The sequence below is a fragment of the Eublepharis macularius genome, chromosome 16, assembly GCF_028583425.1.
Source record: "Eublepharis macularius isolate TG4126 chromosome 16, MPM_Emac_v1.0, whole genome shotgun sequence".
NCBI classification, from domain to species: domain Eukaryota; kingdom Metazoa; phylum Chordata; class Lepidosauria; order Squamata; family Eublepharidae; genus Eublepharis; species Eublepharis macularius.
In genome coordinates, this window is record NC_072805.1 from 30,998,166 (window position 1) to 31,023,157 (window position 24,992).

The following is a 24,992-nucleotide window of genomic DNA, read 5'->3' on the forward strand; positions in this document are numbered from 1 at the left end:
GGTTTTCATTTGTTTTGTATGTGCATCTGGTGTCCTCTAGGTTCTCACTGTGCACAAATCTTTTTGGTTAGACTCGTTTTTTGTTTTTAGTATGGAAGTAACTTGAATACATTAGGGAATATATTGTTAATTACATGTATTTATTGAGATACATTTTATACCCCACTTTCTTCCCCAACAGGGACCCAAAGGTGGCTTACAATATCATCCTCCCCTCCTCCACTTTATTCTCACAACGATCCTGTGAGGTAGGTCGGGGTGAGAGAGTCATGACTGGCCCCAAGGCCATCCAGCAAACTTCTGTAGTAGAGTGGGGATTTGAACCTGGGTCTCCCAAATCCTGATCCCACCCTCTAACCACTACATCACATCGGTATTACAAATAATGATAGGTTATTACGTGCCATTCTCTCAACACTTCTCCCTTTTGTTAATTGTAATTTTTCCTTATTTCTGTTTTTCTATCTTCTTAGATATTGTATAATTGTGCTATCATTATGAAAAATCAATACAAATTGATATTGGGGGGTGTATCTATATATTGGAACTCTGAATTGCTCACTTAATTCCATCCAGTTCAGTGGTTGGGTGAGCAAGATGTCCACTTTCCTCCCCTCAAGCATTCTTGCCCGATATTTTCTTTTCAATTGCCAAGCGATCTCTGGATTAAAAAAAAGAAAACTACATTCCTTTTATCTTGTATTGATTTTTCTGAAGAAAGTCCAAGTATAGATTAAACCTGTGGTTTTAAATGATGGTTTGATTGAGACCCATCCCCTATACATCCGTTTTGTTTGTTAGGCAAGGTCACTCAGTAATGGATAGGAGTCTCCTATCCCAACAGAGTGGCTGTTTCTCCTCCTTGGCTTCTTTCTCACTGTGGGACATCTTGTTTCCCGTCCCTTTCTTTCTTGGCCCATGGTCCAAGCCAGTGTGAGGTCATAGCCCTGACTCCCTCTCTTCCTGTCATGTGACTATGATGTCACACACTTGCAGCTTCATGAGTTCCATGCTGCCATCAAGGGCAGGGGTCCCCAGTCTTTTTGAGCCTGTGGGCACTTTTGGGATTCTGACACAGGAGACCAAGCCAGTCACAAAATGGCAAAGTGTGGCACAAAATGACACAGTGTGGCAGCACAGAGAGCAGCCATGAAATGGCACACAGGAGGCATGCCAGTCACAAAATGGCGCTGCAGCTTATCTTCAGTCACACAGTGAAGATTGTGCTGGCAGTTACTTTCAAAGAAATGTATTTTAAGAATCTGCACAGCCAATCAAATCTTCAATGGTCAATCAGAAGCCTTGCTGAACAGAAGCTCCCCCTAGCCTTGCCTTAGGGTTGCCAGGTCCCTCAAGTCTCCGGGAGGGCGGGGGGGGGGGAGACTGGGACGCTGGCTCTTACCCTGTGGCTCTTACCCTTACGGGCACCAGGAAAAGTGTCTGTGGGTACCATGGTGTCCATTGGCACCACGTTGGGGATCTCTGATCTAGAGAATAAAGATGAATCCTGAGGTTGGAAAGATGGAAGACCAATGTATTAAGCTGTGTCGAAAGAAAACCCAGTGCAATCTCAGCTCAACATCTAGTGCATCCTTTTTAGTGTTGTTTATATATGCTTTTAGGAATAAACTCACCAGAAAGAAGTGGATTCATTTCTTTAATGCCCTTAATCAATAAGGGCTCTTAACCATGGCTTTGAGAGTATCAATAATTCTAGTGTAACCTAAGGGGAGAGACTCTGTACAAGGAAACGATCATGTTTCAGAAACTTGAGTGGAGACTGGAGAGTGTTCCAGAGCAGAAAGAGTTTCATCTTCTAGGGCACAACTCCTTGCCTATTCTCCTGAGAATAGGAGCATTATGCATACCTTGCCACTAAAAAAGCGCATTATGTATGCCACTAAAAAATAATATAAGAAATAGGGTTGCCAACCTCCAGGTACGGCCCAGCGATTTCCCAGAATTCCCAGACAACAGAGATAACAACAACATGCTTATATACCGTCCTGGACAGATTGCTGCCACAGATTACTGTTACTAGTAGTTAATAGTCAGTGTTATTATTACCTGTACAGCTTCGGCTGAGAGGGGTGGCTTACCCAAGGCCACCTGCAATGTTCATGGCAGTAGTGGGAGTCGAAACAGCAGAGTGCTGGCTTGGAGCCCAGCCACGTAACTACTATGCTACCGCAGTTCCCTTGGATGAAGTGGCAACTTTGTAGGGTGGGCTCTGGTATCACATTCTCACAGAGCTTCTTCACTGCCCCCCAAATCTCCAGAGTTGGCAACCATAATAAAAAGATGCCTGCCAGCTAAGACTAGTATTGTCTAGCCCTGCTTTCTGTTTCCTGTAATGGGAACCAACAGTTGCCCTTGAAGGCCCAAACTCCAGGTACAGAAGCCAAAACCTCCTGCAAAACCCACACTGAAATTAATGGGAGATGCATAACAGCTATATTATGATGATTGCGCATAAGGTTGCCAGCTCCAAGTTGGGAAATTCCTGGAGATCTGGAGAAATTGGAGTTTGGGGAGGGAAAGGACCTGGGCATGGCATAATTCCATAGAGTCCACCCCCCAAAGATGCCATTTTCTCCAGGTGAACTGATCTCTGTGGCCTGGAGACCAGTTGTAATTCCGGGAGATCTCCAGCCACTACCTGGAGGCTGGCAGCCCTAATTGCGCATAACTGTTGATTTGGTGGCCTCCTGTAGTATGTCTAACACACCTCCAAGGGCATCTGCTGAAATAATGCTGGGGGGCAGGCAAAGTCTATCAATTGTAACTGCAGATCCCCTGGCTGCTTACAGTCCTTATACCAGTATATTTAGAATTGGAAGGGGAGCAAGCATCGCCGTGCCCCCCGTCTACAGACACCTATGCACACTTCTAATATTTAGCTGACCGTAAGTCACTTCAGGAAGCTGAGAAATGTGTCTAATTCCTATCATGAGAACACACTGCAGTGTAGATTTGGTTGGCGTTATACTATTGACATCGAGTTTATACCAAGAGTGAAGAGACAAAATTCCTTAATAAATAATGCACTTTTTAAAAAATATAGAACACATCGCATACCCCCCCCCCCACACACATACAAACAACAGCATACAAAGATCTTAGGAATTTAGCCATTCAAAAGAAAACAGGTATTAATTAGATTAGTCTGTCTTATTCCAGAATCTGACAGGACTAAGGCCAATGATCTTCATGAGCCTGCCTCCTTTTGGCTCATTAACTAATTTATACATTCTGTTCTGTTCTATTCTACACCCTATACAAGCCAGAGCTTTGATCTATCAGTGTCAGTATTGTACTCTAATTGGCAGTGGCTCTCTACTGTCTCAAGTAAAGGTATACACTTCACCTACTTCCTAATCCTTAATTTCAGGTGGGTAGCCATGTTTATTTTTTATTTATATTTCAGTTTATAAACTGCTCATCCTCAAGGGCTCTGGGCGGTGAACAAGTTAACCTGTAGTAGAAGAGCAAGATTCTAGTCCAGTAGCACCTTAAAGACCAACCAGATTTCCACAGTATGAGCTTTCAAGAGTCAAAGCTCCCTTCATCAGATACAAGGAGTGGAAAAAAGAAAGGGTCCTTATAATCCAGGCAGAGGGTGGGAGGTATTTTGTAAATTAGAGTGCCAGGAAGCTAGATGTAATACATGTTGTAATTCATTTGATAGAACATGAATGCAAAGTGCAGAAAATTAGCATCTGTGATGTGAAAAAAAATGCTATGTCCCAATTCAACCCTGGGGGATGCATTGCAAATAAACTCAATTACAACCCTGGGGGATGCATTGCAAATAAACTCAATTACAGCAATCTCACGTAATTTTCCTTTGAAGTTTCTCTGCTTGAGAACTGCTACTCTTCACTCAGCGATGGAATATATGATGTCTTCTTCCTCTGATAATCCTAGGGACCTTGATCATTTTCTTTGGTTACAAGAATCGACTTGCTTCAATTGAAAATACTTTAGAAGTGACAGAGATGCAAGAGAATATACAGCAGTAACCAAACAAGGCAGAGAATAACCAGGTAAAAGTTCAATCAAGCCTATATTTTGATCAATATCCATGACCCATTACTTCCTGGTGTATTGTGTGCTACAACTGCTTCCACAGGAGGCAACAGTTCCAAGTTGAATGTTGTTTCTCATTAACTTATTCCAGTAACAACATTTTATGATATGTCCCTCTTCAGAAAGGGATAATGAACTACTGTAACAAAAATAAATTGCCCCTGCTCAAGTACAGGCTACGAAGAGGAGGTGTGTGTGTGTCATACCAACACAACTTTTTAAACATGCTGGGTGCTTTTCCATGATTAACAGTTTGCTCTTTTTTTAGCCTGGCACATAATGTTTGTAGTCTGAAAAAATTCACATTTCTATATGGAAGATGCAGCATTTATTCACCGCGAGGGTATCAGTCTTAAGAAGTCAGTAGACAGTTACATGTAGACAATTTTTCTGCCCTCTTATGGGTCTAACATCTTTACAGGTTGTGGCTTTAACTATTTTGTGGTGCCAAATCACTGGCACCAAATATGGTCTACATTTTTGTGCTCTTCTGGGTTTTTAATGCTGAATTTTAATGCATATCTTTTAATGTTTTGTGTTTATTGTTTTTATTCTGTAAGCGGTAGGTTCCTGGAAAGTAGGCAGTACATTTTGCTAAATAAATATTGTCTGTAGAAAGTCATAACTAGCTGCATTGGATCAAAAACTGTGATGTAATTGTTCTGTCCCTAGTAGACTGTATGCTCATGTACTCATAAGTAGATTTTGTGTATGTGTAGTGATTTGATTCCCATACCAGATATGAGATGGCTGCTTTGCTAGTTGATACTAACTGTAAAGTACAAGAGGCAATGGAACTACGGATGTGTGTGTATGTGTGTCATTTTGGGCCAGCTTTAGAAACTCAGTAATTGGATACCGAACAAGATCAACAGTGAAATCCTAAGCAGAATTACTCCAGTCTAAGCCCATTGGTTTCATTGGGCTTAGAATGGAATAACTCTGTTTAGCATTTTACTGCAAATGTCCCTTTGTGTGACATCTTAATAAAGATAGGTAAAAGTAGTCCCCTGTGCAAGCACCAAGTTATTACTGACCCATGGGGGGACATCACATCACGATGTTTTCTTGGCAGGCTTTTGTTACGGAGTGGTTTGTCATTGCCTTCCCCAGTCATCTATACTTCCTGTACCCCCAGGAAACTGGGTACTCATTTTACCAACCTCAGCAGGATGGAAGGCTGAGTCAACTTTTTTTTTAATATACTTTATTTAAAGAAGAGAACATTTTTTACAAACACGAGAAAAACTTTACAATTACAATTTAAAAAAAAAATTGAATAAAACTAGATTACTACTACAATTTGTATATATACATACCAAGTGTATTATCTAAATAAAGATAATAAAGCTGTATAAACTTTTATCCTTATGTTATAGTTCATATGCATAACAAAGTTTGTATATATTTTACGTTTGGTTGAAGATTATTGCTTTCTGTGTAAACAAAAAAGGGAAACCATTTCTCCACAAAGTTAGCATGGTTTGGATAATGATCTGCAAAATATAACTTACCATTTATTTTCTCTAATATTAAGTGGTCCCATATTTTTGAGAACCATTTATCTATTGTTGGGGGTTGTTTTGATTTCCAATTCGATGCGATAATACTTTTAGCTGCTGCTAACATGTTTATAAGATCTCTTCTGATCTTTGGTATAGGGATATTTTCCCATTGATCGAGAAAAATTGTTTTGGATACAAAGGGAACATCGTAATCAGTTATCTTTTATTTGTTTCAATACCTCTTTCCAAAATGTTTCAATATAATGACGTTCCCATCAACAATGCACAAACGTTCCTTCTTTCCCACACCCTTTCCAACAAAGCGGTGAGACTGAAGATGATATTAATGATAATTTTTTAGGAGTTAAGTACCTTTTATGTTTTTATAAGATTGCAATTTAATCACCACTATATTTGAAGTGAGTATGCTAGATGACCAGCTCTTTTCCCATTGATTTGGAGCGGACTCTATTGCATGAGCTTGAAACCATTTAATTTGGAAGCTGAGGGTTTTATTTTTAATAGTAGCTAGGGTTGCCAGCTCCAAGTTGGGAAATTCCTGGAGATCTGGGGAGTGAAACCTGGAGAAAGTGGGGTTTGGGGAGGGAAAGGACCTTGGCATGGCATAATTCCATAGAGTCCACCCCCCAAAGTAGCCATTTTCTCCAGGTGAACTGATCTCTGTGGCCTGGAGACCAGTTGTAATTCCGGGAGATCTCCAGCCACTACCTGGAGGCTGGCAACCCTAATAGTAGCCAATAATATATTATATATTTTAAAAATTAAACCTTTGCATTCAAACGTGGGTGAATCTAATATGTGTTCGAAATCCATCTTGGGTGTGTTCATGATTTTCTTAATATCTATATGACTGTCCATGCTATTAATTTGGAGGTATGTAAACCATTGGATCTTTCAATGAGTTTTTTGTTCCAGTTCTGATTTTGGTAAGAGACCTTTTTTAGATGCTATATCAACTAGTTTGTTAATTTTAGATTGTCTCCGAAACAAACTAAAATCTTTGTTTAAACCAGGTGGGAACCAATGTTGCGATGTAAATGGAGAGAATCTGGATATTTCAGGCACAATTTTGTTTCTAATTTGATCCCATTATATTTAAGATTGAAACTAGGAAAATGTTGTATTTGAGCTCTGATGGTTGGTTATTAGGTTTATTCCATATTATTTCTTGAATTGTATTTTGACTTAATAAGGATTGTAATATGAAAGTCCAATTAGGGGGGTCTGTTGATGTTAATAATTGTAAGAAATTTGTTAATCTTATTGAAATTTGATAAGTTGCAAAGTCAGGATAGTTAAATCCTCCCTGAAAGCTTTTTAATTTTAGTGTATTAAAAGCTATCCTAGGGTGTTTATTTTGCCATAGAAATTTGTTTAAAAGTCCTTGCCATTGTCTTATTAAATTGTTTGGTATTTTTATTGGTATGGCTCTAAAAAAAAATAAAATTTGGGGAAAGATAAACAATTTTATTAAATGAAATCTTTCATACCATGAGAGTCTTAATTTGTTCCATTTATGGCAATCTGACTTGATTTTTGCTATGACTTTAAATTGATTCAAATTCAGAAGATGATTGATACCCAAAGGAATTATGATACCCAAATAAGAAATTTGTTTTGATGACCAATGGAATTTATATTTTTGAGTGATTAGCTCCTCTGTATTTTCTTTTATATTAACCGGAAGAATTTGTGATTTGGATTGGGCTGAGTCAACTTTGAGCCGGATACTTGAACCCAACTTCTGCCAGGATCAAACCTACAGGTCGTGTGAGCAGAGTTGGGACTGCAATACTGCAGCTTACCACTCTGGGCCACGGGACGTCTTAATAAAGTCTACCAATTGCTTTACAGAAATTGATTGTGCCAGATCTTGAACCAACACTTGCATATTCCGTGTTAAATAAACCAGGTTATTAAAGGTTGTTAAGGCAACTCACCCCATAATACGTGATCTTAAACGTATGCCTTTAGGGTCTGATTACATATTCAATAATACACGTGGTTCCTGTCAACTTGTGCTCTTTTATGGCCCTGTAAGATAGTTGGAGAGAACAGAGGAATCTTACCAGGCTTACATGGGGGAGGGGTGTTTGACAAACTCAGGGAGGCTATCGTCCCCATTGTTCCTTCTGATTGATAAGGAAATTGCTTGCCAAACTGGAATCCGAAGAGTAATACATCAAAAGAGCAATATATTTATTTTGCATTTTTTTGCATCAAATGCAGAGATACGGAATCGCATACAGATATTTTTTAAAATGTTAAATGCCATTATTTTTTTTGAAGTTTTGAGTCCCAAAAGTAAGCCCTATGTCAGGAGTACCAACAAATCTCCTCAATGTGTCTAACTACTGTATGAACCACTGGTAACTAGAGAGTAGTTGAAATAAAGGCACGATCAACTGGCAAATGTTCATTTTTTAAAAAAAGTCCAGTGGCATCTTAAAGATTAACAATATTTACTTCAGCATAAGTCTTTAAGGTGCCACTGGAGTTTTGTACATAATAGATTAAAATTAAACCGAAAGAGTTTTTAGCTAAACATTAGGAAGAACTTCCTGACAGTGAGGGCCAAGCTACAAGTGACGAATGACACTTGAATGGCAAGTGGCAAGGAATAGAAGAAGGAGAGGACTCAGAGACTAACTCCTCTTATCCGGATGTGAAGAAACAAGATAAATAGAAGAATGATTCTTACGAGGGATTTCTGCCGAAGATATAGAAACTGTATATGAACTTATGGAGAGGGGTGGGAGGGCAATGGGTATGTATGTATGGGAATAAGGATGTTTTGAAGGAATGGAAATATATATCTATATCTATATCTATATCTATATCTATATCTATATATATATATATATATAGATAGATATTAAAAAAAACTTGAATGGCATGGATCGAGTGGAGCGCAAGTGAACAGGGAGAAATACACTTGCCGTTCAAGTGTCATTCGTCACTTGTAGCTTGGCCCTTAGAGTAGTTCCTCAGTGGAACAGGCTTCCTTGGGAGGTGGTGGGCTCTCCTTCTTTGGTGGTATTTAAGAAGAGGCTAGATGGCCAACTCAGAGCTATGAAGATTCCCTGACTCAATATGAATTGAGGCAATAAAAACAGAGTGCATGAAGGGATGAGCCAGTGCTTGGCTCTCGGGACCCTTTCTTATATGCCCAGGATAATGCCAATCACCACTCTGAGACCAGGGCCGTTTCCACACGTCTTACCTTCTGCCAGAACATCGCAAAAGGCAGCATCTTGGCGCGCGAAATCGCACCAGGAAGATGCTGGCATCAGGATTTTTTGCATGAAATCGCGTCTTCCTGGCGTGATTTCATGCAAGAAGACGCTGTCTTCCTGGCGCGATTTCGCATGGAAATGGCCCATGAAGGAATTTTCCTCCAGACTAGATTGGCCAAAGATCCTGGAGGTTTTGTGCCTTCTTCTGGGCAATGAGGGGGTCACTGAGGGAGGGGAGGGGAGCTGTGAATTTCCTGTGTTGTGTAGAGGGCTGGGCTGTATGGGGCTCTATGTTTCTAAGTTTCCAGCTCTATGTTTCTAAGTTTGTCCCTCTGAGCTCTTTCTCCTTCTACATTCTGCAGGGCATTCCTGCAGAAGGTATCCTTCAAAGATCTGGTGCAGCAATCAAGTACACTGAATTATCACAAGCTGCACCTCTTCGATGTCTCAAGGACCCTACTGGTTAATAAGGTAGTGTATAAATAGTTTAACAAACAAAGGTAAAAAAATGATTCTTGCTATGTTCCTTATAGAGGATCAAAGGAATTTTAATCTATGCAGTAAAGATTAGATTTGCATAAAACTCCTTCTACCGTGGGATTCAGTCAGCCTTCCTGAGAGTGCAAAGCAGGCTAAGAGCAAGAATTGCTCCTGCCACTTTAAGAGATTGACACTGTCCCACAAGTGAGCTATTATAAAGGCAGGTAAGCTGCAGTGCTTGGATTAAAGAGCTGGCAGCAAAGGAGAAAGAAGCAAGCTACATGATGACGGGTCATAAGTGCTGGGGATACGGGCAGAAGGACGGTAGGTTATCTGAACCCCCCCCCCCACCTCCATCTTATTCTAAGCCAATCCCCCTTTCCTTCTCTCTTCTGCTTAATATCTTTAGGAACTCCCTGCAGGTACCAACAGCATGCCCTGCAAGTACAACAGGCAGGTAAATGGTTAACCAATGAGCAGATCTTGAATTATTACTTGGAACCGGCACAGATTTCTTTGCTTTCTGCATTCTCTACCAAAGCACACCTCAGCCACGTTCTCGCCTTTGCAGGATACTTTTGCCAATTCATTTGAAATGCAAGAAGCACTTTTTAGGTGACCTGGGTGACCTTTGCCCCTTCTAAGGGCCTTTCCAGATCATAATACTTTGGACTTTTCTCTTTATGCACTAGCACAGATTCCGAAGGGGGTAAACTTTTTATGAGACTTAAGCCAAGAGGAAAGATCCACACTCCAGAACTGAACCAGATGGGTTGGGGATGCATACAAATAAAATACATACAAGCAAAAGGGACGCAAAATGACTGAAAAGTGTATGTGAAGAGGGACCGATAATCCTACAGATGTTCACCAATTATTTTTATATAAGCATTTCTGCCATTGAGCAATGCAATGTGAGGATGCTCAAGAACAGGAAAAAGTTATTAAAATGGTTCTCAGATTCTCAAAATGCTGTAGATTGGACAAGCACCACACACTAGATGCACATTACAGTTTGCAGTAGCAAGCTACATAGCTTTTAGAGCCAATGACTAACCGGAGAAGAGGGAAGGGGGGGGTATAGAATTTGCTAATCCTTGACAATATAATGAGTGCCAGGAAAATGCATAAAGGAAGGAACATAGCTCAGTGGTGCAGTACATCTCTCTCGGAGCCAAGCTACACGTGACGCCTGACACAGGTTGGAGACTTGTCAGCTTCCCTCAAGTTTTGATGGGAAATGTAGGCCTCCTGGTCTTGCAGCTTGGCTCTCCATTTAATTGAAGTTTACAGAGTGGCAGTCTATGGGAGGGAGAACATGCGGTCAGGAGGGGAGTGCAGGCATTAGACTCTCACCGGGCGTCCCCCTTCCCCTCCGCTGAGTGTGTGTGTGGGGGGTTTCTGTAAACTTCAATTAAATGGAGAGCCAAGCTGTAAGACCAGGACGCCTGCATTTCCCATGAAAACTTGAGGGAAGCTGATAAGTGTCCAACCTGTGTCAGGCGTCACTTGTAGCTTGGTTCTCAGAGAGACTGTGTATTCTGCCTGAGATTCTGATAGAGCCTTTGCCAGTCACTACTCTATCGAGTCAAATTAAGGGAGGAAAGTTGCCACCAAAAAATAAAAATGTCTGGATCTTCTCTGATAAGTAACAACATGCGCCATTATCTTGTCTAAAGAGTCCTCCACTTTGTAGTTGATCCAGATCCAGATTTGGACGGCATTGGCGAGGGAATAATAATAACAACATTCAATTTACATACCACCCTTCAGGACAACTTAATGGCCACTCAGAGCAGTTTACAAAGTGTGTTGTTATTATTTATTTTTATTTATTTTATTTATGTATGTCATTTATAGTTCGCCTTTTTCACTGAGACTCAAGGCGGATTACACAGTATGAGATTAGTGCAATCAGTATCAAGTACATTTCCATACAATATTAAGGACATTTCCATTGGGTAAATAGATACAAGTTTAAAAGACATAGCATTAGCAAGAATCCAATACAGAGTAGAAGAAATACTAAAACAGAACATAATCAATTCTAGGACTCACATTAGACAACATAAAGCACAGGTAGTACATAGGAGTACATATTTAAAGCAACAGATAATATGTAAGGCAACATAGCGGTGAAGTCTATGGTCCGTATCTCATTGGCGAAACATCTGTTACCCCCTCCCTACAATACAGCCCTCCCATTTGAGTAAAACGCCTTTTTGAATAATTCAGTTTTGCATCGTTAGCAGAAAGCCAGGAGAGTGGGGGGCTCCCCTCCTCACCAAAGTGAGGTGGGTGGGGCTCAGAGAGCTTTGAGAAGCTGTGACTGACCCAAGGTCACCCAGCTGGCTTCAAGCAGAGGAGTGGGGAATCAAACCCGGCTCTCCAGGTTAGAGTCCTGCTGCTCTTAAGTGACTGACCCAAGGTCACCCAGCTGGCTTCAAGCAGAGGAGTGGGGAATCAAACTCAGCTCTCCAGGTTAGAGTCCTGCCGCTCTTAACCACTACACCAAACAGCCATGTTGCGTGCTCTCTCCCACATGACTTAGCACTTCTGATGTTATCAAAGAACAACAGTTTCCACATTGCTGTGACGATGTCAGGTGAGCAACCCTCCCAAGCTTGTCATGTTGTACAGAAGTTAGCTGTTCACAAAACAAGTTCTTTAGTAACCTGGTCCATTCCTTTATTTTTTAGACGTCCCCTTGTGATTTTGACTGTCCCTCTAAAAGTAAGGCAATAGTCAAAAGACTTACGGGAAGAAGAAGAAGGAAAGAAAACATCTGTGGTTCTGAAGATACGACTGAAGTAATAATGATTATTTCTTTGTTTCCCAGGACCCTCTGAGTGGTACTCATCCTATCCTGTCGCCCAAGGAAACCGTCAATCCCCAATTGACATAGACTCAAAACAAGTCATTTTCGACCCATGTTTGAAGCCCCTCCGGGTTTCATATGAATTGTGCACATCTCTTGAGCTCTCCAATAATGGGCATTCGGTCATGGTAGACTTTAAGGATGTTGATGATAAGACCGGTAAGTGTTGCCTGTTATTGTTACCCTCCCAGAACGAGAGTCTTCTTTTGTGCTTTGGTGGCTTTGGAGCTGATCAACTAGAACAAATAGAGGCATAAAGAGTACTCAGGACATTTTTAAAGCAGCCATTCTGTGTGGGTCTCATACAGAATCCAACTCAGTGAGAGAACTGGGAGTGTGGATGGGGAGAGATTGCAGGAAAATACAGTCATTTCGCTTCATTTAACTTAGAAGAACACGGAGTCCTTATTATCATTGGATTCTGTGTGTGTAAAGTGCCATCAAGTTACAACAGACTTATGATGACGACCCTACAAAGGTATACTTAACACCAGAGAGTTCTTTGAGTTTCATGAAGGTTTAACTGTCATGGCTTTCCCCTCAAGAATCCTGGTAATTGTATTTGATGAGGGTGATCAAGATTCTGTAAAAATCCTTAGCTCACCCCACCCCAAACTACAGCCACTAGGATTCCCTAAGAAGAAATAACACTTAAGCCAGCTTAAATGTGGATATACCCATACTGTTCATTTTTTCTACTAGATGATTCAAAGGTTGACACCCAAGTATCAATGTGTCCTGTTCTACTATTGCTCTATACAAATTTATAGAGCAATTCTATACAATTTTATAGAGCAATTCATTCATTCATTCATTTCTGACACTTTTACCCCACTTTTCTCCCCAGTAGGACCCAAAGTGGTTTTATGAAATACTATAACACTATAAACAAACAACTGAAACAAGCAAAGTACAATTTTAATAAACCAAAGAAATAATACAGTAATATCTCTTCTTCACCAGATAGTTGACATCTCAGCTGTTTTCTAAAGTTAAATAAGGGGAAATACCTATATTTTCCTGCAATGTCTCTCCCACCCCCACCCCAACTCTCTCACTGAGTTGGATTCTGTACAAGACCGGCACAGAAGGGCTGCCTGCCTGTTTTTAAAATGCCCAGAGTACCCTTCACAGCCTCCCTCCCCCAGTGGCTCTCAACTGGCAGGGCCACAGCATAACAACAGCAACATTTGATTTATATACCGCCCTTCAGGATGACCTAACACCCACTCAGAGCGGTTTACAAAGTATGTCATTATTATCCCCACAACAAAACACCCTGTGAGGTGGGTGGGGCTGAGAGAGCTCCAGAGAGCCATGACTAGCCCAAGGTCACCCAGCTGGCTTCAAGCGGAGGAGTGAGGAATCAAACCTGGTTCTCCAGATTAGAGTCCTGCCGCTCTTAACCACTACACCAAACTGGTTGTACAACCTTCAACTCTTGCCCTTCTGCTCACACCAAAGGCTGGTGCCTCTGAGCTAGTTACAAGCTTAAGAAGTCTCTTTAAAATGACGGTTGTCTACCCAGTGACATTTTATTTGTTTATTACCCCACCTTTATCCCCTGCGGGGACCCAAAGCAGCTCACATCATTCTCCTGTCCTCCGTTTTATCCTCACAGCAACCCTGTAAAATAACTCGCCTGAGCGAGAGTGACTGGCCCAAGGTCGCCCAGAAGAAATTTTATTTTTTAAAGAATAGGGATTCAAACCCAGATCTCCCAGGTCCTAGTCCAACACGTCTGTGGCACAAAATATAAATGAATCATGTCCCCCACTTGTTTAATGTGTACAAGGTGCTGCTCCATCTGTTCTGCCAACATGCCAAGCTCCACCTATAGAGCTGGAGAAACACCAGAATTAGAAAGAAGGAGACCTCTGAGTATGAGGCACAAGAGTCAGGAAGCTTTGCCTGTACAGTTGTCCCATTCAACCGGGAAGGAGGGGGTGGGGGGAACGCCTACCTTTCCTTGGTCCATGCCCAAGCACTGGTATCATACTGCTACAAGTTTCCCTGGACAAACCGTAATGCGGAAAGAAGCCTTAAATGCTATGCTTACAGTCTCCAGTGACAGGGTGAGAAACGTTGGTGAGGCCATTCCTGATACTGCTAGGGCATTATCAGATGCCGTATTAAGTTGCAGCTATCCGATCACTTAAGACCGACCTAACTTGCAAATCCCTGTAGTAGGAACAGTTCAATGAATGTGTAGCATCTGATGGTATTTCAGGGATATTGGGGCAAATATAATGAATCCCTTCTTCCTAAAGTTCAGTGAGAGTGCTGCTGGGTAGAGCTAGCTTGAAGGGGTTTTTTGCCATTCTCAATATAGCAAGGATGAGGCCATTCCTATGTAAACTGGAAGGGACTATTAGAACTCCTTGTGATATACAGTTCGGCCACATCAAGATTCTGACGCATGCTGTCTGCACAGCAAGCTTGCCATGCCAGAAACTGGAGAATAATCTGGGTTTGTGCCCTGCTTCCTACTCAATTTGCCCTTGACAGTTGCCGAGACAGTCTGAATGACAGAGGCAGCCCTGCTTTCAGAGAAGCTTTTGTGAGCATCAGATATGCTGTATCAGTGTTCCTGACACCCAGTCTTCACAAGCACTGCCTGTTTGGTGTAGTGGTTAAGAACGGCAGGACTCTAATCTGGAGAGCCAGGTTTGATTCGCCACTCCTTCGCTTGAAGCCAGATGGGTGCCCTTGGGTCAGTCTGAGCTCTTCCAGAGCTCTCTCAGCCCCATCCTCCACACAGGGTGATTGTTGTGAGGATAATAATAATAATAATAACAACAACAACAACAACAACAACAACAACAACAACATACTTTGTAAACTGCTCTGAGTGGATGTTAAGTTGTCCTGAAGGGCGGTATATAAATCAAATGTTATTATTATCATATTCTTGCTAAATATTGTTTTATTTTTGAAAATAGGCTTCTGCTACCTGTTAGGATGGTGCAAAACCAAGAAGGATGTGAGAAAAATATAACGTGCCATTGGTGGAGGTGGAAAGTGCATCAAGTCGCAGATGAGTTACAGTGACCCCACATGGGGTTTTTAACGCAAGAGATGTTCAGAGGTGGTTTGCCACTGCCTACCTCTGTGCAGCAACCCTGAACTTTCTTGGTGGTCTCCCATCCAATTGCTAATCAGGGCTGACTCTGCTTAGCTTCCAAAATCAGGCTAGCCTGGGCCATTCAGGTCAGGACAATATGTAATTAGTGGGGATTTGATCCCAGATATCTAGCAGTCCTAAGCCAACACTGTAACCAACATAGCTTTCTAAAAAAAATTCACTATACCACACTAACCTTTTGCTTTACTTTCTGGTCACAGTGATAAGTGGAGGTCCGCTGGAAGATCCCTACAGGCTAAAACAGTTCCATTTTCACTGGGGGACAAGCCGAGGTTGTGGATCAGAGCACACCATTGACGGTGTATCTTTTCCTTGTGAGGTGAGTCACGACCCTTTGACACCTTACAAATGTTCATAAAGAAATTGTGTGTATTGTGGTTGCAAAGGAAATCACAGACGGCTGGGTTCTGCAGTGTCTTTTTGAAAATGCCGATTATAGTCTAAGAGAGAGCTTACTTTTCTCTGGAGTTGCTGATATGTGATGCACAACTTGGGTTTGTTTGTATATATGTATGTACCACCAGGTGAATGAACTGGAGTGAAAATCACAAACAGTCATAATGCTTACAATGGAGGGAAGTCATTAAAAGAGCAAATTCAGGAGTTGTCTATAAAGGGACATTGGTACCTCCTAAAACAGTGTAGGGAGGGAAGGCAGGATAGTATAATAATAATAATAACAACAACAGCAACAACAACATTTGATTTATATACCACCCTTCAGGATGACTTAACACTCACTCAGAGTGGTTTACAATGTATGTTGTTATTATCTCTACAACAAACACCTGTGAGGTTGGTGGGACTGAGAGAGCTCTGGAAGAGCTGTGACTGACCCAGGGTCACCCAGCTGGCTTCAAATGGAGGAGTGGGGAATCAAACCCGGCTCTCCAGATTAGAGTCCCGCACTCTTAACCACCACACCAAACTGGCTCAATTTTGTCAGATCTTGGAAGCTAAACAGGGTCAGCCTTGGTCAGAACTTGGATGGGAGACCACCAGAGAAGACTGCAGAGGAAGGCGATGGCAAAATGCCTTTGCTTCTCACTTGCCTTGAAAACCCCTTGCTGAGGTTGTTATAAGTCAGTTGCAACTTGATGTATGTATGTATGTATGTATGTATGTATGTATGTATGTATGTATGTATGTATGTATGTATAACAGTGTGGATGTGATCCTGGAAATAGAGCGCTGTGTGAATCAGCTTTGTAGGAGGTGTGTATAACACCGTTCTAATGGGGATGGCTTCACAGCATTGTCGCTTCTTACATATGAATGATATAGGAGGGCTTTGAGGGGGGTATCGGTAGCAGCACTAACATCAATGAAGAGTTCATTGTTAATAACAATTTTTTTTCAATGTACACTACTACTTACTAGTAAATTAAAGGAGATCCTGCTGCAAAATTGCGCAATGATGCTGGTGTTTCTATACAGTAGTGGTGGAAGACGGTGGGAGGAGCTACTTCCAGGAGGATGAACCAGATTGTAACTCAGCTGGCATAGGAGACACCGGCTCCATAGTAGAAAGAACAGGCAGCTGAAAAACATCACAGACAGATGTACTATTTTTGCTGTGAACTTCTTTTTTCTCCTTTCACAATAAAAATTACACATTGGATGCGGTGGTGGAGTATGCTGTCAAGTCATAGCTGATTTATGGCGACCCCTGGCGGGGTTTTCATGGCAAGAGACTAATTTGCCATTGCCTGCCTCTACAACCCTGGTCTTTGTTGGAGGTCTCCCATCCAATAACTAACCAATGCCAACCCTGCTTAGCTTCTAAGATCTGATAAGATCGGCTCACCTGGGATATCCAGGTCAGGGCACACATTGGATAAAGAGTGCTATAACAACAACAACAACAACATTTGATATATACTGCCCTTCAGGACAACTTAACGCCCATTCAGAGCGGTTTACAAGGTATGTCATTATTATCCTCACAACAATCACCCAGTGAGGTGGGTGGGGCTGAGAGAGCTCTAGAGAGCTGTGAGTGACCCAAGCTCACCCAGCTGGCTTCAAGTGGAGGAAACAGCTTTATAGGAAACTATATTAGACTGTATGCTGCTCCAGAATGGATTCAAGGTTTTGGTTCTAAAGCTCTGGTGAGTTCTGGCATGGTAGATTGATGAACCTGGGTCTGAAACAAGAGTGGCAGATTCAATAAAAGCAATGGCTGTTTTCAGGCTCCCTGAGTTTCAGCTGCTTCCCAGAAATTCTGTCAGCGTTTTACAATTCTGAGCAAAGCCTTTATTGCTTACTGAACATAATCAGTCTTGACCTTGTCAGTTAACATTTACGGTAATCATGTATAACTCCCTTTACAGCTCCACTTAGTTCACTGGAATGCCAGGAAATACAGAACTTTTGGAGAGGCAGCGGAGGCTCCAGATGGCTTAGCTGTGGTTGGCGTTTTCTTAGAGGTAAGAGCCACAGAAGTTGTCACTTCTGCTTAGAGAAGCATTGCATTTGCAGATTCAAGGTACATGTTTAGGAAGTGGGGAAATAACAGTGCAAGCCTAAGCAGAATTACTCCAGTCTAACCCCATTGACTTCAATGGGCTTAGACTGGAGTAACTCTGTTTAGGATTGCACTTTAAGATGCTTAACAAAATTTAGCATACAAATACCACTTTCCGTGCTCAAATTACTTCATGTACATCATCACAGTAACCTCCAATACAGCCCTGTAAGGTAGGCTAGTGGTATTATCCTCATGCTGTGAGTTGGAGATAGGCAGAGGGAGAGAGAATCGCTTGTCTAAGGTCATCTGGCAAACTCGCACCAGAATTGGCTGAGATGAGATTTCAGTCAGGAACCTTTTGAATTGTGTAGCTCCATCTCGTAGCACTTGTGCTATACAAGCCAGTAATGTAAACTGTAGCTACATAACTTTACTATAGCAAGTAAACTGTAGTTTCATAAAAATACATCTGGTGGGGGCGGGGAGCCCAAACTGATCAGCTATCTACTGCATCTGTCATTGCTACCAAAATCTACATTCTTATGCATTTCGTTGTCATTTTAATTTTTAGACGGGAAAAGAGCATGCTGGCATGAACAGATTAACAGATGCCTTGTACATGGTCAAATTTAAAGTAAGTCTTAAATCAAAACCTAAAGTAACCATTGTATTGATTTGGCATTCTCCATTCAGACATTATATAAAACCATGGTTTATTTTAACGATGGCTAGTTTGTGACGCCAAGCTTCCCCTCACAAATAAATCCTGGTTTGTCTTCTTGAGAAACTTAGGTTTCATTGCCTTCTCTCTGCGGCGTGGGGGAGCATCTCTGGGCAACAAGTCAGGATTCAGCCCAAATGTCTGTGTTCAGACGTCCTGTGACACCAATAGCTGAGACTAACTGGTTAACAAACCAACTTCAGATCCAGAATTTGGTTTGTTGGGCTCTAACAAATCATAATTAAGGGAGTCTTGTAAGATCTCAAAAGCTAAGCAGGGTCAGCCCTGGTTAGTACTTGGATGGGAGACCACCAAGGAAACCTGGGGTTGCTATGCAGAGGAAGGCAATGGCAAACCTCATCTGTTTCTCTCTTGCCTTGAAAATCCTATAGAGTTGCCATAAGTTGGCTATGACTTGACGGCACTTTACACACATACTGTACATTATAGTGATGTTGCCCTCATGCATCTGATGAAGAGAACTGTGGTTCTTGAAAGCTTATGCTACAGTAAAGTTGGTTAATCTTAAAGGTGCTACTGGACTCTTTTCTATGTTGCCTTAAGCTATGCCAAGTGACAACAGACAGTCTTTAAGCACTTGTACAAGATAAAAATTGCATCATAACCCTGAAAACTTTTATTGTGTAGTCATGATCGCTACAAGCCTCTCTAACGTGAGACATCTTACACGTTGATGCTCAAATGTAGGGAGACACAATGTTAGCTGGGAAGCGTAGTTTAAAAAGACAGAGCCAAAGGCTCTGTCAATTTCACCTCTCTACAAGAGGATAGTTTAAAAACAAGGAGACCAGGATTGTTAATTTCATCTTCACCTCCCCAAAGGGGAGGTGAAATTGACAGAGCCTTCCCAGAGGCAAACATGAAATTAACAAACCCTCTGAGGAGCAATCTCTGTCAGCTCTGTCTTTTTAAACAACATTTCCAGGCTAACATTGCCTCTCCCTACACTTAAGCATCTCCGTGTAAGACATCTCATGTAGAGGGACTCTACTAAAGTAGCTGAAAGGAGAAAAATCTTTAGACAAGCTAGGGGGTTCTTCAAGTGTAGGACTACCCAGACATGCAAAAAAAGAAAAGGGGGGGGGGGAAGGAAGGGAGACACAAATGCAGTTTTAGATGCTTCAAGAGGCAAAAATTGTTGAGAACAGTCAAATCAATTAAAGGGCAGGTGGGGGAGGGGAAATTAGCTTACTGAAGAAGGGTATCTGAAGAAGAGAGTTCTGACTCTTGAAAGCTTGCACCCTGAAAATCTTGTTAGTCTCTAAGGTGCCACTGGATGAAAATCCTGCTGTTCTACTGCAGGCCAACAGGGCTACCCACCTAAAACTAGCTTACTGATGTTCCTGAGTGCATACAGAATCCCAAAGGAAGAGAATTTGGGGGTTGGATTTCCAAATCGTTCCTACACACATAGACAATTCTTCACAAGCTTCCAGCTTGTCAAGAGCTGGGTGAACAGCACTTTTTAAGATCTAGCTGTATGATTATTATGTAGACAACAGCATCATTGTAAATAGTCCTTTATAGAAGTAACATAACTTCATCTTCCCTAACCTTAACTCTGTCCCCTTTGGATTGGATTATTTCTGTTCCGCTTTGGAACCAATGCCCTGAGAATTGTGGTTCAGCTCATGTGCTTGAGCCGTGTGCAGTGCAGAGTTGGGTCTGGAATTGCTGACCCATGCTGTCAACTTAAGACGATAAGTTCTCACTGAATGGCCAAACATGTACTTGGGTCCAAACCACGTCTGACTGCCAGAGGGGTCTTACAAAAATGTTTCTTCATACAAAAGAGGAGGGGGGAGGGGAAATCCTCCACACAGAATACTAGTTGAGGAGAAGGGATGAAGCTCAGCTTCTGAAATAGGATTCGAGTCCAGTAGCACTTTAGAGACTGACTAGATTTCCAGGGTGTGAGCTTTTGAGGATCAAAGCTCATACCCTGGTAATCTAGTCGGTCTCTAAAGAGCTACTGGGCTCGAATCTTGCTCTTCTATTGCAGAACAACACGGCTACCCGCCTGAATCTATCTTCTGATATATGGTCTGTTTTCTCCTAAATCACCTGCCACCACAAATCCATTTCATCTATCTGCTTCGGCTGCAAGCTTGCCAATGTCAGTCTGAAATCCTGATCGACCGCTCTAGTTTGGATGGCTTTGACACAGCTTTATAGGGCCGGGCAAGAACAATCCTTGCACAGCTTCCAAGTTTTGAACACGCAGTTTGTGCCTTTTGTTTATGCCCTTTCCATTTCCACCCTCCCCAGACAGAAATCCTTGTTAATGCTTTCTTTAGGGAACAAAGGCTCCGTTTAAATGCTTCAACCCAAGAAGCCTTCTGCCCTCTTGTCTAGATTATTGGACATATCCTGGATCCTTGACAACACCTCCCCTTTGTGAGAGTGTGACTTGGATAGTCCTGAAGGATGCCATACGGATATCTGAAAAACAGGTAAATCTAGAGACTTGTATCCCTTTGTTTGTTGTTTGCAGTGAGATCCATGATATCTGCTCTTAATAACTTGCACTAAGAGCCAAGCTACAAGTGATGCCTGACACAGGTTGGACATTTGTCAGCTTCCCTCAAGTTTTGATGGGAAATGTAGGCGTTCTGGTCTTGCAGCTGTAATGGAGAACCAAGCTATAAAACCAGCACGCCTACATTTCCCATCAAAACTTGAGGGAAGCTGACAAGTGTCCAACCTGTGTAAAGCGTCACTTGTAGCTTGGCTCTAAGACAAAATATCAAGACAAAATAATTACTAGCGTTTGACCTAAAAGACAGTCCCAGGACAGGTAGAAATGGAAGAGGGTGGGGCTTCTGTGCCTCTCCTTTTAATTTTTTTTTTAATTTTAATTTTTTTTTTTTATTATGGAAAAGTTAAAAGATAGAACAAAAGAAAGAAAGTGAAACATAAAAAAGACAAAAAAGAATGGCCTACAAATCAATCTACAAACAGTAAAAAACATAATAGGCATATTATTAAGCTATTACAGTTTTTCGCCTACAGCGCTTCCCTCTTTATTATCAATCTTTTTAAAAGACAAAGACTCCACTTCAGCAAAGATTTTGGCTGAAGCTCAAGCTCACCCCCAGCTGAAACAAAGCTTAAATACATGTGTGACTGCATTCGCTGCATTCATCCCTTTCCTGTATGTATCTTCCTTGTTGTCCCCATCTAAACTGAGATGGATGCTCCATGGGATCAGGATCAGTCTTTGCCTGAGTTACTTAACAAACTGTTGCATGTACTGATGGCAGCACATAAATAATTGTGGGCCCACACCCACTGAAAAGCACCTTTGTTGCCTTCGGGAGTTCTTGATGAATAAATGACTTTTTGGATGGATTCTCTATTGTGTCATAAGACTGCTGTTTTGCAGTTCTGTTTTATTTGTATAGTAACAGCACACTGTCCCAGAAAAGAAAAAAACAAGGACCTTGTGTTTAGAGAGCCAGCGTGGAGTAGTGGTTAGAGTGTCAGACTAGAATCTGGGATAACCAGGTTCAAATTCCCACTCTACGATGGAAGCTCAATGGGTGACCTTGGCCCAAGTGCAGATTTGCAGCCTAAGTTACCTCACAGGATTGTTGTGAGGATAAAATGAACAATTCACCTCTATTGTTTCCATAAAGCATCCCTAAGAAGCTCTGTAGCCCCATAAAACTCTGCCGGCCTTTCCCTTCACATATTGGTCATTTTAGCATCCATCCCGCCAATAGACATTATAACAACAACAACAACAACATTCAATTTATATACTGCCCTTCAGGTTGACTTAACACCCACTCAGAGTGGTTTACAAAGTATGTTATCATTATCCCCACAACAACAATCACCCTGTGAGGTGGGTGGGGCTGAGAGAGCTCCAGAGAACTGTAACAGACCCAAGGTCACCCAGCTGGCTTCAAGTGGAGGAGTGGGGAATCAAACCCGGTTGTCCAGATTAAAGTCCTGCTCTCTTAACCACTACACCAAACTGGCTCTCTCTTTTCTTTTTAAAGAGCCATATTTGTTTCTGTACTGAGTGTCATTTGGCTTGAGAGCCATCGGTTGCAGACCCTTGTGTTAGAGTTTACAAACTGAAACAAACTTGTTTATCAATAAAATTATGGTATCCTAAGCATAGTTGCACCCTTAGTCCACTGAAGTCTACAGGCTTTGGAAGGCATAATTCTGCTCAGGATGGGATTGTTGGTCTGCTAAAACTCCTTTGAGGTCACTTGCTCATTGCAAAGATCTAGCAGGTATTGTGATGAAAGATATTGGTGCCTTTTCTGACGGCTGTCGATTGTGGCCCTTGGCTATGATGATCACCCTCAGAAATAACGCTGTTGTGCCTGAATTTACAGATGGAGAAATTCCGAAGACTCCTCTTTTCCACTGAGGAAGATGAAAGGGTTCACATGGTGAATAACTTTCGCCCCCCACAGCCTCTTAAGGGAAGAGTCGTACGTGCATCTTTCAAGGTTTAAGCATTGCAAGTGAACTTCAAAGGATCCCAAGTGCTTCATTATCTGCAAGAACTGGATAATTGGGCTTCAGACTAGAACTCCAGATCAAAGGGGCCATGGGACATTAAAGCAAAGCTTAAATGAGGATACCAGTTCCAGAGCTTCTGGTAAATACTGTGCTCATCCTAACCAGTGCTTCTTCACAGACAGAGCAGGAAATTGGGAGTCATTTTACTTCCAAAGTACCTCAGCTTTCATTTCTTAAAAAAGGAACATTTCTAGCCCTTATAGAGATAGGAGGAAGCTTTAAAAAATATATGCATTGTTGAAGTCTTTCAGCAGGGCTGCTAGAAGTCACAACAAGGGGGTTGGTCCTTAAACAGTTTCCTGCAGCAATCACCTCAGCCAGTTCAATCCTTCCTTTCTTCCATCATCTCGACAGAAGTTCTTGCTGAATCCTGGGAGAAACCAAATACAGCTATCAGAACAAATGGTGCAAATCAAACATGCCAAATTGAGTGGCTGGCAAGATTTTTATGACCTAACTCCATACGTGTCCCAAATAAGCTCAGTAGGGCATATTCCTAAATAAGCGTGCATAGGACTGCAGACAGATGATTTGCAGTGCAATCCTAAACTGAGTTACATCCTCCTAAGTCCATTGACTTCAGTTGACTTAGAAGGGTGTTAACTTTCCTTAGGATTGCAGTACTGGATAACAGTAGCAATACTACTGGTCTCATACTATAGGTATTGGCAAATTCAGAAAGGAAAAATAACCTACATGCCATTGCAAAGGCATAACAGCCCCCATGGAGCCATTTACACTGGTGTAACTTACCTATGCAACCCTATGGCAAGAACACTATGAAATGCAATAAAACAGTCACCTGGCTTACAGACGAATGGAAAGCAGCAGAGCAATTTGGGAATCTAGAATAAAAAGCTCTGCAGTTTTTCTAATTAAAATGAACGAGACAGTGAAAGTAATTTTTTTACAGCCCCTCTGTGTTTAATAGCTGTGCATCTTTCATAGCTCTAGCTATAAATGGAAAAAATGTTTTGCTTGACCAAAGTCATAGGATGGTTCGCTGCCCCTGACTGAGCTCCATTGTCCTTGGAAGTACAAACTCTTGTTTAAATTGACAGTCTTAAAAATGGCTTCTTGGAAATTTAAACTTATTATAAAACTGACTTTGATGCTTTGGGGAGCAGAATCCTAAACCCTGTTTTGCACTAGTGAGTTCCCTCTAAATCTACAGTATGGATGAGGTAATACCATTCTATTCTTGCCTCCTTTTCCACACTAGGAATAAGAAATGGAGTTGGAACAATATTGTTCTTCTTTCTTGTCCTTTGTCTGGACTCGAAGAAGTGTGTGCAGGTTAACGCAACTTGGCAATTCTAGTTCAGTGAGTCTAGCTGTTGCCTCACTCTGAGAACATCTCCTTGAACGTAGTTGGCAGTTCTTTGCAATTCTGAATAGCAGAAGAGAAACCATAATGGTGACCAGTCAGCCATCTTGTCCACCGTTACCAGTAAACTCATTTGGGAATCTCTATCTAATTAAGCTATTTAGGAGTCGTAGATTTCCTGACAACACAGTTTCAGAACCACTGGTCCATCTCCTAAGGCCCTGTGGTTGTAGTGCAGAAGACCGACAGACAGATCTTACATCTCAAGATGTTGCAGCCAGCTTTCTGCCTCTCTCTCTGTTTGTCCACCCATTCAGATCTGCTGTTTGTTCACAAATACACGCCTGATCTTCTCTGCCCTTAACTTTGAGGGTTGACTTCTCCACACTCTGATGGGCACCTTAACAGAAATAACATTTGGCGCCCATTGAAGAACATTAACTAGTGCCCTGTTCTGTTGTTATGATTTTGGCGATCCTGCTGTGTAGAAGAGGAGATCATAACGTGCATGATTATCAATACAAATGACTGGCATTTTATGTCAATAGAGCAAC

At 41.7% G+C, this 24,992-nt stretch overlaps 1 protein-coding gene across 1 annotated transcript; it reads left to right on the forward strand.

Moving 5' to 3' along the window:
- The first annotated feature begins 9,603 nt into the window (after positions 1–9,603).
- Positions 9,604–23,057, forward strand: CA7 (carbonic anhydrase 7). The gene is made up of 7 exons (XM_055000641.1): positions 9,604–9,655; positions 12,171–12,368; positions 15,555–15,673; positions 17,688–17,783; positions 18,396–18,458; positions 20,864–21,019; positions 22,922–23,057. Exons 1-7 carry the CDS (start codon positions 9,613–9,615, stop codon positions 23,042–23,044), a joined length of 798 nt encoding a protein of 265 aa, XP_054856616.1. The 5' UTR covers positions 9,604–9,612; the 3' UTR covers positions 23,045–23,057.
- The last annotated feature ends 1,935 nt before the right edge of the window (positions 23,058–24,992 follow it).

What these genes read in the sequence shown, in the direction of transcription:
- CA7 (XM_055000641.1), top strand. Translation starts at nt 9,613, where the DNA reads ATGATGACGGGTCATAAGTGCTGGGGATACGGGCAGAAGGACG. An exon ending in GGGATACGGGCAGAAGGACG is followed by an intron (nt 9,656 to 12,170) that starts GTAGGTTATCTG and finishes TTTGTTTCCCAG; the next exon opens with GACCCTCTGAGTGGTACTCA. An exon ending in TACGGATATCTGAAAAACAG is followed by an intron (nt 21,020 to 22,921) that starts GTAAATCTAGAG and finishes CTGAATTTACAG; the next exon opens with ATGGAGAAATTCCGAAGACT.